General features: G+C 39.0%; 1 protein-coding gene across 2 annotated transcripts in view; it reads right to left on the minus strand.

The window, feature by feature from the left end:
* RCAN3 (regulator of calcineurin 3) overlaps positions 1–15,715 on the minus strand; it is a 49,911-nt gene that overhangs the window by 11,118 nt on the left and 23,078 nt on the right. For both annotated transcript variants that reach the window (XM_089665143.1, XM_089665144.1), the window contains exon 4: positions 3,400–3,571. In XM_089665143.1, coding sequence (XP_089521269.1) covers positions 3,400–3,571 — 172 coding nt within the window. The remainder of the gene's footprint in view (positions 1–3,399; positions 3,572–15,715) is intronic.

The following is a 15,715-nucleotide window of genomic DNA, read 5'->3' on the forward strand; positions in this document are numbered from 1 at the left end:
GAGTTTATGGTTCCAGGTTTGTACACCTATGGCCATAACGAGGGGGTCCCACTCTATCTGATGGATTTTTTTTTAATCTAATTAGTTTTATGCAAAAAAATCTTGGAGGACACAAAGGTGGGAAGCAACACCTGAAACTCCCAGGTAGACAGGAGCGGAGTTGGATTTTTTGCAGGCAGATTTCTACCTATAACTGTAATATCACTTTTAAGACAAATCCTCTAACAGGAAATTAAAAAACAAATGTCATGATCTTGCAAAATTTTCTGGTAAAACCCAGATTACGTAATAACCGAAGCTTATTTCCAAACTAGCTCGATCTCGGAAGTAAATAGAGGAACCAAATATTATGTATGTAATAAAGGGATTAAATAGACCATAATCACATTCTTATCTTGTAAAGACAGAAGCAATATATTTTACAGGTCTTACTCAAACAAGCAATGTTAATTTAAGGTGCATAGTAGAAAAACTATTATTTAATGTTTACAACATATGTACAACATGTACGGAAACATTTATCAACCACCCAATTAGCTGTATCTACTGAAAAAGTGGTTACAGTTTATAAAACATTTTCAACTTATTTCGGTATCAAAACATAAGTTTAACCAGTACTACTGAGAAGTCTTAAAGATTTAAAGTGTATCTCCTTCAAAAACATACTAAATATGTGAAATTTTGAAAATGGAGAGGGCGTTGATTTGAGTAAATTGTCATGTTCAGCAAGGTTTTGTTTTTCTCTTTATAGCCTTAAAATGGTATGAAACCCAAAACTTAAACATTTAATATATTGCAGCTTTCCAATCAATAGACTGCATTCTTTTTTTCCCCCTCTATTTTCACCTGTTGATCTAGCCAGTAACATACCTCCTGTATTAGAGTGCCCCCACTTGGGGGAGTGGAGTCTTAGTACCAGCAAATTTAAACACACTAACTAATTGAATCCAAACTCCAGCTAACACTTTATAAGCAGTTACAGTTATGTTCCTTTTGGGGTAAATGTTTGACATATATACATAAAAGCTGAGCATTTGCAGGACAGTTTGTTCTTTTGAAAAAAACAGACTTACTGGCCAGTTCACCAAATAAAAAAAAAAAGAAAGAAAGCCTAAAAAATTAAAATAAATCAGCAATCACATCTATGAATTGGTAAGCTGCAATATAACAAATATTTACTTTTGGGTTTAATATGGATTTACGCACTTGCAGGAATGTTTAGGTCCCTACCCGATTGCTCCTTTAGCCCCAACACCTACAAGGTGGTATTCAAATCTCTACTTCTGCAAAAAAAAAAAAATCAAAGATGGCCATGAACCTTCCCACTCATTGTATCTCTCAATTGGCCAGTGGGACAACCTACTGTGATAAGGCCATCATTGCGCATGGCAAAGAGGTGGTGCAAAATTAAGTTTGACTCCTAGTACACCAAGCATTATAGAGGGTATCACTTACAGTATCCTCTCTAAAAATCATTCCAAAGCAAGGCTCATTCATCATTTATTACGACATGGGAAAGGGAGCTGAACACTACACCAAATTCTTTCTCCTCCATCACAACGCTATTCCCAAACAAAATTGATTATAAGACACCTCATAAAATTATGTCAAGGCCTACATCTCTGCCCTTTGGCGAGAAGACCTCTTTCCGTCCATTCAGATGTGGCTTAATAAGGCATAAAACCTAAAAAGGATGGAGAAATAAATCCACTCATAAACAAACACCTTGGATACCTTTCATAAAATATAGTGACCATGGCACAGGTTCATATTCTCAGAGGAAAGGAAAGCTGGAGCTGAATGAACATTGATTGCCCATTCCAGCAAATGCGCAACCCTCCTATTATACTGTTATTATCTAACGCTTACTCCTCTGAGTGACCTACCCCCCCCCCCCCTTTTATTTCCATTGCCCCATTTCTCCCTCCCTCTTTATTTGCTTGAGTGTTGAAAATACCAGCTCTAGGACAACCCCCAGATGGTCCCCCCTTCCCCAGTTTATAACCCAACTCCCAAATTAATTGTTTTGCTTTAAAACACAACTGTACTGGATGTACTTGGATTGCAAGTATATATATTTCTACATAGATGTATATATTGTTAGCTTTAATCGCAAAAAAAATTACTGATATAGATATATATATATATATATATGTGTCATTTTTTTGCAATTAAAGCTAACCATATATACATCTATGTAGAAATGATATGACAAACTGCTTGATTGGACACAGTTATTGCTTACTTGTATAATATTTACTAGGCTACTTTCTACTGATGTATATGGGACTTTGTTTACTCATAAATAAAGAATTCGAAAAAAAAAGAAAGCTCTTCCTATGCTTGTCCTTTTCCAAACAACTGCAAACTCAGCCCCAGATAAGACTCAAGACTCTAACACTACTTAGAAAGTTTTAGCATCTCTGTATACTAGTGGCTAAATCGTGTACTCTACGTAATTGGCTACTACCTAACCCTTCTAAAACAAAAAACTTTATACATACTATAAATTTATCCACATACTGTAGATAAACTAGACTGGAAAAACACAAATTAACAGCTTGTCTCAGTTTTTAAGAATTCCGTATGGTATAACACAAAAAACCTTGCAGGGACCATCATTGCCGTAGATATAGATGATGATTAATTAGCAACTGAAGTGTCACACAGTAATATACAAGTCCACACGCTTTGAAAAAGTTTTTTCAAATAGTAGCATGTATCCAAAGCCAACATGTTGTTTTATGGGCTGTATTTCTGACCCCTTCATCAGACTTTGCCCAGAATTAAACAGTGTATGTGGACTCAAAAATCAATCTTAATAGTTCAATAATGTTGATGCGAGCTTGTACAGTAATCCATCATCAGCTGGTTCAAGCGGTCACTAAAACCAGGTGATGACAGATTGCTATGCAAACTCATAAAAAACAATATCCAACTATGGATTGATGAAGAGATGGAGCCACTGACTCTTAGGAAGTCCCTTACCAATTGTCCCATGTGTCCCACGCCATCAGCAAACCCCCACCATATACCTGACACCCACCATAAAACTTTATCTACTCACCCTGTTTAGCTCTCGGATATCATGGTTTCTACTATTTAACCTTGTATTTTGTGTTTTACACACTGTTTACCATCAATCCAGATTGAGATCTGCTTACGATTGCATTTAAATGTGTAAAAAAAACCCAAAAAAAACCACAAAATAAAAACAAAGAACTGAGCCTGTCCTATAGTATCACTAGGAATGATGTCATGTATGTGCATACCCCTACTTCTATGTCTTTTAGGTATGTCTTTCTGTACCTTTGCTATGTAAACATTTCCTTCAATAGTAAAAAAAAAAATTACAAAAATGGACTGGGTTGTATGCATTTTTTATCTATGACGACGTACCTGGGCCCAGCTTTGACACAGCACACAGAAGATCATAGTTGATCACTGGAGTTGGGTCTTCACTTTGCTTCCATCCTACTGGTGGAGATGCTGGAGGGGAGATTAGAAACTGCTTCACTGGCTGTGGAGGCAACAGAAAAGACTTCTCTCCTTCCTCATTAGACACCTGGGCCTGAAGGAAGGAAGAAGAGTTGCTTACACAAGCAATAATAATACAAGTTTATAATTACTAGGCTTTTAAGGGAAAGGATAGTTTTGGATAGAGAAGGGAAGGTAAAAAAATCATCTTGGTTAAATTTCTGCTGCTTAAGTTCCATTGGGGAAATGTCCCCTTCACTTCTGTCTTATAAATGCAAAATGATATTAGAGAGAATCTCCCAAAGTGAGGGGAATTCCCCTCTTGTAAAGTTGTCCCCAGGTCAGGTATCACCATTGGACGATTTTCCCTCACCTCTTGTTCTGGGGACAACGCTAAAATTTTAATTTTCCCCTCACTTTCTTTTCCTACAATAGTGGTCACCAGGACAAATACAGGAGTGAAGCTCCTCAATAGGGACACATACAGCATTAAAAATTTGACAGAGGGTCTAAAACTACACTGCTCTATCTAAACCTAGAAAAAAGTAAAAATACACTTTAAATTAATTTCTGCCCTTTGGAGGGACTAAATGACACAGAGTTTGAGTAGTTAACATTTTTTTATGTTTAAAAAATAAAATTCCTATTTCAAAGAGGGGTCAAAAGAGTTTTTCATGACATATACTCTTTGGGGAATTTTTGTTTTAATGGCCTGAAAAGTCTCTTAGTACTGGACTAGGGCATATGCCCCTCTTTGATGACCCCTGCATACTTGTTTAGCAAATCCTTCTCTGATACATCAATGTAGAATAAAGCCGTGAACAGCTAAAGAACTCCTATTGTTTTACATGGCTCCCTTCATATATAATAGTCCCCACAGAACAGCACTGTATCTTAAAGTAAGCAACTGAGCTTTGACTAAGCGGGGCAAAGCAAAGGTTTGCTTTAATGTCCCCCTCCTCAGCAAGAGGTGTCTGCAGTATTCCTTTACAACAGACCCTTCAGGAAAAAAAACTCAGTACTTCCACGTATGGAAAAACTGAATAATTCCTTCTCACAGGTAAATGACCCTCTGCTGTCACATGGGGGGAGACTTTCTTTGACTGGAGGGACCTGGAACCAAGGGGTGGGGGGGAAAAAGTAAAAAAGGAGTATGTGCAGCTGGGGAGAGGAGCATTAAACTAAACCTGTGCTTTTGAAAGACCAGTTTAATGTTTGCTTAAACATAAAATGCAAATATTTCAATCCTGCTTTCCATCAATGCATAGATTTCATCCAAATAAATCTCAACATGCAAAGCAATTTGTAGAAACTAAACATGCATACTTTCCCAGTCAGAATAAATTCACTGAACTGCTATTTCAAAAGTACGTGGATGTTGGTGGCTTTAATCAAGAGCTCACTGACTTACTTCTCCTCTGGGTTCCCCCCATGCTGCCTAGAAGAGGGTGGCAGTCTTCTTCCGATGAGATCTGGGGAATGTAGAGTAGCCCAAACATTGCTGAGAAGATGCTACCAGCGCTGTGCTACATCATTATCTCACAAGGCTTGGAGTACTCTCCATTCCCTGTAGGAAAATGGAGTAAGATACTTTTCTTCCCATACAGGAGTCTTTATTACATTTTTAGTTAGTACTACTGCAAACAGGGTTCGATTTTATCTTGACTTGGCCAGGTCAGAACTAGAGGCTTTAGGCTGAGCCTAGGATTCAAGGGGATTTCAAGGCATTGGGTTGAAGACCAACACAATTACTTGCTGAGCATTGTTGGAAAGAATTTTAGCTAAGTCAAATTCACTTTTAAAGGCAATTTCATGCTAATCGATTGGGAACTAGGAAAACCTGGGAAAATAATATTTTCCCATTATTTTTATGATATGAATGAATGTACTCCAAGAAAAAAAATACTTTAACAATGTGGCAGCCTACATAGTTTTGAGCAGTTAAATTACGGATAAAGATTTTATAAGATATACATATATTCATACTACTAAAGCACCCTAATCAATGGGCAAACATATACATTTACAGTTATAATCCAGCGGGTTCACAGCTGGGTCTGCTGATGAGGACACATAAATCCAGCAGTCCCCTCCCCCCTTCTTTATGCGATCTTGCATTTAGGCATTTGGCCTTGTTATGTAAACTTAAATAAAAACACATTTTCAGTATTTGCTTCATGAGAGAATGATGATGTAACAAACTATGTCAATTAAAATTTGTAATCAATGTCATAAAATATGGAGCATTTTTCATGCAGTCAGAAATATCAAAAGCCTGAAAAATATAATGGAAACTATGTTGATTTCATGCCACAGTATAATTATCTAGGACAGTACATGCTGATCTGTGCCACAGCTCTGTGAACTATACATGATATGTAGACCACCTATGGAAAAACAGAGCTCTATTTACATCACTGAATACAAAGCTAGTTAAACAAATATACAATCTCTCCTTTGTATACTTTTCTCACCATCACAAAGTCACTTCAAACAGTCAACATTTCCTAGACATAGGCTACATTTTACTACATATGTCAACCACATTGAGCATGTTATTAATACAAATGTACATTAAGTAAAGCGGTAGTATAGGAGTAATTATACATAATGTGATCAGCAATTCTTAATACCTACAATCACCACTTTAAGCAAATAAAAAGATCCAAAAGCAAAATAAAGCCAAGCAATCCTCTGCTGCCACTGTTTTTGTAAAGTTCACAGCAAATGTCTGCCCAGCAAAGCTTTGATGTGTTTTGTGTGTTATTAGGGTTTTATAGCTAGGCTCTAGCGCCTTAATGACAGCCAGATTCTGTTGGCTCAACATCTGATGTAAGATTTGCGTGCACTTATGTGTCTTAAGTATCAGCTGTTTCTGTCCTCTCTGAAAATACAAGGTTTAGTGTATATGCATGATGTGGTCAGACATGTGCATGATGATGTAGTTGCGCTTGCATGATTATAGCTGTTCAGACTAGGATCAATCTAGGATTAGACAGAGATCAGTCTCCTAAACTGGGTAGATGAAGTGCTAGATACACTGGATCTAGCTTTATATTTGTATCTAAAGCCAGTCTTTAAAAGAGAAGTGAAGGGTTAGAGCCTCGGTAATTTATTGCAGTCCATGTCCCCAGTGAGAAAATTCATTTGTCCTGATGACCACTATCATGTAATTGGAAATCCAAAATTTTACACTTTCCACCAGATCAGGAAAAAAAAAATCTTCCAATGGGAATACCTGTTCCTTCCAGTGACAACTGTACAGTAGAGACTCTCTCACTTAAGAGATTTTCTCTCTTAGGCAAGCCATAGATGATGCGATTTTCTCTCCTGGAAAAAAATATTGCTCGATTCCCCCATCAACACAGTCAGTGTTGATGGGGGAATCCCTCCTGCAGCACTATTGTGTTTTGACAATGGAGAGCCTTCTGTGCTGGCAGAACACAATTACTGCTGGTGGCTATATCCACCGGCAGCAATCACACGCAAGAAAAATGATAGGCTGGTTGTCCTGAAATCCATCGATGGATCAACTTCAGTACAACCAGCTTGTTCATAGAAGGATCAAATCTCGTCTGGTCTCTGCTGAACCAGCCAAGATTCAATCCATCAATGGCCAGCTTAACTTTGTGCTCTTTCTACAGCCCCATACACATAGGCTGAAAATCTGTGGAAATCAGCTGGTACATTAGATACCAGCTGACATTTGGCCTGTGTGCACAAGTCCTAATTTGACAGAAGCCGATCATTCTGCCGGCCAATGGCTGTGAGTACTGACTGGTGTGTTCTGGTGAGGGAACAGTCCCCCTGTCAGAGCACAATAGTTCAGCGGTAAGATCACTGCACTAACATTGCATCATTAGTACAGTGACCTCCTCCTGAGTTTCTCAGTTTTTTTCCCATTCAGCCTGTGAGGGTGAACGGAAAAAAAAAAAAAAAAAACGTACCGTGTGTACCAGGCTTAAGAGACTGGAAATAAAGGGGACCCTGTCCAGATGCAACACAGTCTGCTAAAACACAATATTAAAGCAGCTTTAACCCTTCACGACTCCAAACCAAAAATTAAAAACCTGATATTCCACAAAGGCACCCTGATTTTCTTCACGTAAGGTACAGCTTAAATAATTTTTCATAATGCACAAATTGGATTCCAGTGAGTATAATGCTGTAAAGAAGGAACGAAGTGGAGACACAAACTGGCTCCTCTATTATGGAAAGATTTAGGGGTTTTTTTTAAAAATATATATTTAAGGTATTTTCAAGTCCTGCGTGTCATGCCATTGCCTGTTGCCAAGGCAGTATCTGGCATGGTAACATTGGGTATGATAGGTATAGCCATTATTTAACATCTTACAGCTATATTACAAGTGGCATCAAACTTTCAAACAATCTATCCACCTCAGAGCTACCATAAGAACATGGGAATGTGAAGAAATCCACCTTTATGTTACAGTAGAAAGGGATTAATATCACCTCACGTAAATACACTACAACCTTTATGTAGATAAAACCAGTATCTATTTTCTGCTCGCTCCTCCCTTAAAATACTCAGTAATTTATGCTGCAAACACATATTTTAAGGCACCACATTAATGTCACTGATGATTATAGTTACAAAAAGGCTGCTTTCAGGATATGAAGCAGGAAAAAACAGCATCTCAGCATGCACAAGGCAAGGCTTTAGAAATGGTAAGGCAAACTTATTGTTGAGGCTATTAGATAAAGCCTTAATGGTTTTGAACAGGAGCCATTGTTGGGTGTGACGTTCCAGCTCTTAATTCACCAAAACAGATATGCTATCTTTACTTCAACATCAATGATAATGTATGATGGTGCTATGAGAGCATAAGGCAAAGTATGACAACTATGTAATATCACACCCAAAAATTGTACTAGCCATGCATTTTCATGTGCAAGGAAGATAGGAGATATAGTGCAATTCAAATGAATGCATTAAACTCACCTGGGGTGACAACAGCCACTTCACTCATTACCCGTGTATTTCCATTTGTTGTTCACCACCTGTACATGTACGGGCAGTGGCACTTAGTGGTAATATTCGAAAATCATACATTATTCAAAAGATTTAATATACCTTCCATCCTTTTGTCAAGATGTTTTCAATATCAAAATGAAAAAAGGATCAGAGTCATTTAGAGCTTTGTAAATCACACATAAAACAAATTGGGCAATTTTATACCATCTGCAGATGTCCATAGATCAGCAATTCTCAACCAGGGCTCCATGGAACCCTAGGGTTCTCCAGAGGTTGCTAGGGATTCATTGAGTTGTGGCTGACTGATCTCCAATTTGATGGCTTCTGCATAGTTCCAGGCCAACACCACTTGGCAAAGCCATTGCATCGCACCAATGATCTTTTTATCTGTTTGTAAGTGGGCATTCTGACCACCACTGTAAGGTGTACATTTTTACCAACTGATCACCAATGTATGTGTCATTTTTCCAACTGGTCACCAATATATGTGGCATTTTTCCAACTGACCCTCAATGAATTGGTTTTAGGAGTTCCCTGAAACTACAAAGTTACTTCTAGGTTTCCTTTGGGGTAAAAAGGTTCAGAAAGGCTGTGTAGACTGACTGTACTAAGAAACACTTGGGTTGATTTACTAAAGGCAAATAGACTGTGCACTCTGCAAATGCAGTTGCTCCAGAGCTTAGTAAATGAGGTAAAGCTTCACTTTGCAAAGAATACCCAATCACATGCAAGGAAAATAAAACAATGGCATTTTTGCTTAAACATTATTAGATGATGGAAGTCATTAGAGCTTTTGCCCATTTACTAAGTTCTGAAGCAACTGCACTCGCATAGTGCACAGTCTATTTAACTTTAGTAATTCAACCCCAATGCTTAAAACTTCTGGCAATTTGGGGAAATTACTTATTTCTGTAAATGTGCAGGGTTTTTTTTTTTTATAGATGTCAAACTAACATCTACTTTGCATTTGAATTATACAATGTACTAAAATTCTGCCTTGAGACAAGAAGGTCTTTATAATTTGTGGCTGCTGTAGAGGTCAACTGCAGATGCAAGGATAACTTTAAGGTATTGTGTAACGTATCGCTTGGCATCTTCTGTGATGAAAGTTGGTGCTGCACGACAGGTCTCCTTCACGCAAGGGCCACTAAGGCTGTCTTTACTGAATAGTGCTTTTACTGAAATATACAGTGGGGAAAATAATTATATGATCCCCTGAAGATTTTGCAAGTTTGCCCACTTACAAAGAAATGAAGGGTCTATCATTTTTATCATAGGAATATTTTAAATGACAAAGACAGACTATCAACCAAAAATCCAGAAAACACACGATACAAATTTTAAAAATGGAGTTGCAGTTCAAAGGAGTAAAATAAGTATTTGATCCCCTACCAACCAACAATAATTCTGGCTCCCGCAGACTGGCTATGTGCTGTTGTGGTACACAGATTAGTCCTGTCAATTTAGGAAGGTGCTCTTAATGACAACTCGTTATGTGTACAAAAGACACCTGTCCACAGTCACTTTCTTGGGCACCACCATGGGTCAGATGAGACCAAACTTGAGCTCTTTGACATTAACTCGATTTGCCATGTTTGGAGGAAGAAAAATGCTGACTATGACCCTAAGAACACCATCCCTACAGTGAAGTACGGAGGTGGAAACATCATGCTTTGGGTCTGTTTCTCTACTAAAGGTACAGGCCGACTTTGCCACACTGAGGGGCCAATGAACGGGGCCATGCACTGTAAAATCTTGGATGAGAACCTGCTTTCCTCAGTCAGAACACTGAAGATGGGATGTGGATGGGTCTTCCAGCATGAAAATGACCCAAAATATACCACCAAGGCAACAAAGGAGTGGCTCAAGAAGAAGCACATTAAGCTCATGGTGTGGCCTAGCCAGTCTCTAGATCTTAATCCTATAGAAAATTCATGGAAGGAGCTGAAACTTCGGTTGCCAAGCGACAGCCAAGAAACCTTAAGGATTTAGAGAAGATCTGTAGAGTGGACCAAAATCCTTCCTGAGATGAGTGCAAAAAACCTGGTAACCAACTACAAGAAATGTCTTACCTCTGTGCTTGTCAAAAAGAGCTTCTCCACCAAGTACTAAGTCATGTTTTGCTTGGGGATCAAACATTTTACTCACTGAATTGCAACTCAATTTATAACATTTGTATCATGTGTTTTTTCTGGATTTTTGGTCGATATTCTGTCCTAATCATTTAAAATACACCTATGATAAAAATGTAAGTGGGCAAACTTACAAAATCTGCAGGGGATCAAATTATTATCTAATTATTTTCCACACTGTAGAACGGGTAAAATAGGTATTGAACACGTCACCATTTTTCTCAGCAAATATATTTCTGAAGGTGCTATTGACATGAGAATTTCACCGCATGTCGGTAACAACCCATGCAATCCATACATACAAAGAAATCAAAACAAATAACTTCAGAAATTAAGGTATGTGTAATAAAATGGAATGACACAGGGAAAAAAATATTGAACATGCTAGCTGAAATTTAATACTTCATACAAAATCTCTTGTTGGAAATGACAGATTCAAGATGCCTTCTGTATTGAGAAACTAGCCGCATGCATTGTTCAGGTGTGATTTTGGCTCAATCTTCCACACAGTCTTCAAATCTTCAAGGTTCTCTGGGCCTCTTCTATGAACTCTGATCTTTATTTCTTTCCATAGATTTTCTATTCCGTTAAGGGCTGCCCGGCTGTCCAGCGGCAGTGTGACCCGTGGAACGCAAGTGGAACACATGTACAGCTGTGTTCAAAATAATAGCAGTCAATAGGACTCAGCCAACCATCAGCTCCAGGAAGATCAAAGAAGGTCTAAAGTTACCTGTGAGTACTGTTACACTTAGAAGACACCTATGTGAATCCAAGCTATCTGCAAGAAGCCTCCACAAAGTCCCACTGTTGAAAAAAAGACATGTGCTGAAGAGGTTACAATTTGCCAAAGAGCACATTGACTGGCCTAAAGAGAAATGGCGCAACATTTTGTGGACTGATGAAAGTAAGATTGTTCTTTTTGGGTCTAGTGGCCGGAGACAGTTTGTCAGACGACCCCCAAACACTGAATTCAAGCCAACGTACACTGTGAAGACAGTGAAGAATGGTTGCGCAAGCATCATGATATGGGGATGTTTCTCATACTACGGTGTTGGGCCTATTTATCGCATACCAGGGATCATGGATCAGTTTGAATACATCAGAATACTTGAAGAGGTCATGCTGCCTTATGCTGAAGAGGAAATGCCCTTGAAATGGGTGTTCCAACAAGACAACGACCCCAAACACACCAGTAAACGTGCAACATCTTGGTTCCAGACCAACAAGATTGACGTTATGGAGTGGCCAGCCCAATCCCCGGATCTTAATCCAATAGAAAACCTGTGACATCAAAAATGCAGTTTCTGAGGCAAAACCAAGAAATAGAGAAGAACTGTGGAATGTAGTCCAATTATCCTGGGCTGGAATACCTGTTCACAGGTGCCAGAAGTTGGTTGACTCCATGCAACACAGATGTACAGCAGTTCTCAGAAACAGTGCTTATACAACTAAATATTCATTAAGTGATTCAAAGGAAAGCAAAATTTTCAAACATTTTTCAGTTTATATAGTGAATGTTTAAGTTTGTAAAGAAGAATACAAACACTGCTATTTTTTTTGAACAGTCTCATATTCTCTTCAATTTTTTTTAGAGGAACAACACAATTTTGATATATTTTTCTTCATGTTTTGATTTAGAATAGAATGTGTAGTGTTCCCAATGCATTTGTGTGTATGGAAATAAAAGCTATTAGAAGGATTTTGAGCTTTATTCACTTTTTTCAACACACTGCTATTATTTTGAACACAACTGTATTTTTTCACTAGAGCTTTGTTTCCAACTCTGGAGAGCTGCCTCAGTGTCTGTTTGGTTTCCCTATCCTTGATATCCATTCTGGCACACCCCCCTAGTGGCTACAGAGTTCTGGTTCCAGCAGGAGCACCCTACGGACTATACACTGTATTTTCTCTCTTTCTTTGAGCCCAGTTGAGAGTATCCTTGGCTTTGTGTTTGGGATCATTGTCTTGCTGAAATGTCCACCCTCATTTCATCTTCATCATCCTGGTAGATGGCAGCAGATTTTTATCAATAATGTCTTGGTACATTTTTCCATTCATCCATCTTTCAATGACATAAAGTTTGCCAGTACCATATGCTGAAAAACAGCCCCACAACATGATGTTCCCAACTCCACACTTCACACTTCATTGTTGGTATGCTGTTTTTGGGGTAATGTGAAGTGCTATTTGACCTCAAAACATGGTGTGTATTATGACATCCAAAGAGTTATATTTTGGTCTCATCTAACCAGACTATATTCTCCCAGTATTACACAGGCTTGTCTAAATGTTGCGCAGCAAACTTTAAACGAGCTTCAACATGCTTTTTCTTCAGCAATGCAGTCTTGCATGATGAGCGTGCATACAGGCCATGGCGGTTGAGTGCATTACTTATTGTTTTCTTTCAATAATTGTAACTGCTAATTCCAGGTCTTTCTGAAGCTCTTCACAAGTGGTCATTGGCTCTCGGACAACTCTTTAGATAATTCTTTTCACTCCTCTGTCAAAAATCTTGCAAGGAGCACCTGGTCGTGGCCAGTTTACTGTGTAATGATATTCTTTCCATGTCTGGATCATGGCCCCAACAGTGCTCACTGGAACATTCAGAAGTTTAGAAATCCTTCTGTAACCAATGCCATCAGTATGTTTTGCAATAATAAGGTTGCAAATGTCTCGAGAGAGCTCTTTGCTATTACCCATCATGAAAGGTTTCTTGTATGACACTTTGGTAATGAGACACCTCTCAGTTGAGACTGAACCAGCTGATATTAATTTGCACTGACAAGGAGCAGGATTGATTTCTAATTACTGATAGATTTCAGCTGGTGTCTTGGCTTTCCATGCCTTTTTGCACCTTCCTTTCTTTATGTGTACAATACTTTTTCCCTGTGTTATTCCATTTTATTACACATAACTTAACTTCTGAACTTATTAAGTGTTCTTGCATGGCAAGACCACTTACTGTTATCTCACATACAGTGGGGCAAAAAAGTATTTAGTCAGCCACCAATTGTGCAAGTTCTCCCACTTAAAAAGATGAAAGAGGCCTGTAATTGGCATCAAAGGCAGACCTAAACTATGAGAGACAAAATGAGAAAAAAAATCCAGACAATCACAATGGCTGATTTGGAAAGAATTTATTTGCAAATTATGGTGGAAAATAAGTATTTGGTCACCTACAAACAAGCAAGATTTCTGGCTCTCACAGACCTGTACCTTCTTCTTTAAGAGGCTCCTCTGTCCTGCACTCATTACCTGCATCAATGGCACCTGTTTGAACTTGTTATCAGTATAAAAGACACCTGTCCACAACCTCAAACAGTCACACTCCAAACTCCACTATGGTGAAGACCAAAGAGCTGTCGAAGGACACCAGAAACAAAATTGTAGACCTGCACCAGGCTGGGAAGACTGAATCTGCAATAGGCAAGCAGCTTGGTGTGAACAAATCAACTGTGGGAGCAATAATTAGAAAATGGAAGACATACAAGACCACTGAAAATTTCCCTCGATCTGGGGCTCCACGCAAGATCTCATCCCGTGGGGTCAAAATGATCACAAGAATGGTGAGCAAAAATTCCAGGACCACATGGGGGGACCTAGTGAATGACCTGCAGAGAGCTGGGACCAACGTAACAAAGGCTACCATCAGTAACACACTACGCCGCCAGGGACTCAGATCCTGCAGTGCCAGACGTGTCCCCCTGCTTAAGCCAGTACATGTCCGGGCCCGTCTGAAGTTTGCTAGAGAGCACTTGGATGATCCAGAAGAGGATTGGGAGATTGTCATATGGTCAGATGAAACCAAAATAGAACTGTTTGGTAGAAACACAACTCGTCGTTTTTGGAGGAGAGAGAATGCTGAGTTGCATTCAAAGAACACCATACCTACTGTGAAGCATGGGGGTGGCAACATCATGCTTTGGGGCTGTTTCTCCGCAAAGGGACCAGGACGACTGATCCATGTACAGGACAGAATGAATGGGGCCATGTACCGTGCGATTTTGAGTGCAAACCTCCTGCCATCAGCAAGGGCATTGGAGATGAAACGTGGCTGGGTCTTCCAACATGAAAATGATCCCAAACATACCGCCCAGGCAAAGAAGGAGTGGCTTCGTAAGAAGCATTTCAAGGTCCTGGAGTGGCCTAGCCAGTCTCCAGATCTCAACCCCATAGAAAACCTTTGGAGGGAATTGAAAGTCCGTGTTGCCCAGCGACAGCCCAAAAACATCACTGCTCTAGAGAAGATCTGCATGGAGGAATAGGCCAACATACCAGCAACAGTGTGTGCCAACCTTGTGAAGACTTACAGGAAACGTTTGACCTCTGTCATTGCCAACAAAGGATATATAACAAAGTATTGAGATGAACTTTTGATATTGACCAAATACTTATTTTCCACCATAATTTGCAAATAAATTCTTTCCAAATCAGCGAATGTGATTGTCTGGATTTTTTTTCTCATTTTGTCTCTCATAGTTGAGGTCTACCTATGATGCCAATTACAGGCCTCTCTCATCTTTTTAAGTGAGAGAACTTGCACAATTGGTGGCTGACTAAATACTTTTTTGCCCCACTGTATATATTCTTATTATAGCCAAATATACCACCCTAACTCCTCCCACAGTTTTTACACTACATAGACAGTAATATACCGAAACGTGCAGATTGTTCCCGATCGGTGTGCTATTACTTTGTGGAACGTTTCACAAAATATCGGCGTTTTTGTGGTGAAATTGATCCCATAGGAATGAATTACAGAATGTTCAAAACTAGAGTGGGAGCTGACAAAGGCTAGAGTGTGAGCTGAAAAATCAGGACATGATTTCTAAACTGCCATCACTCCCTCATTTTCAAGCCCACCTACACAAATCACATATGAAAACGTTCAGCTATCCCTGCTGCCACTAAAAATGTCCACGGCTAAGCCATAGTCCTCATAGTTTTCATAATATGACCATTTGATTGCAACTCAAGCCGCCCATTGACATTCATTGAAACTGCACTCTAGCCATCTCAAATTTGAAGGGCAATTTCTAAACTGCAACTGTGCCTTCATTTTTAATATTTCAGAGACATACTATGCATCAAAATGTAGGTCTGGGTCTTG

The sequence above is a fragment of the Staurois parvus genome, unplaced genomic scaffold (genome assembly GCF_062004578.1).
Source record: "Staurois parvus isolate SC_StPar_1 unplaced genomic scaffold, SC_StPar_1.0 ptg002140l, whole genome shotgun sequence".
NCBI lineage: Eukaryota > Metazoa > Chordata > Amphibia > Anura > Ranidae > Staurois > Staurois parvus.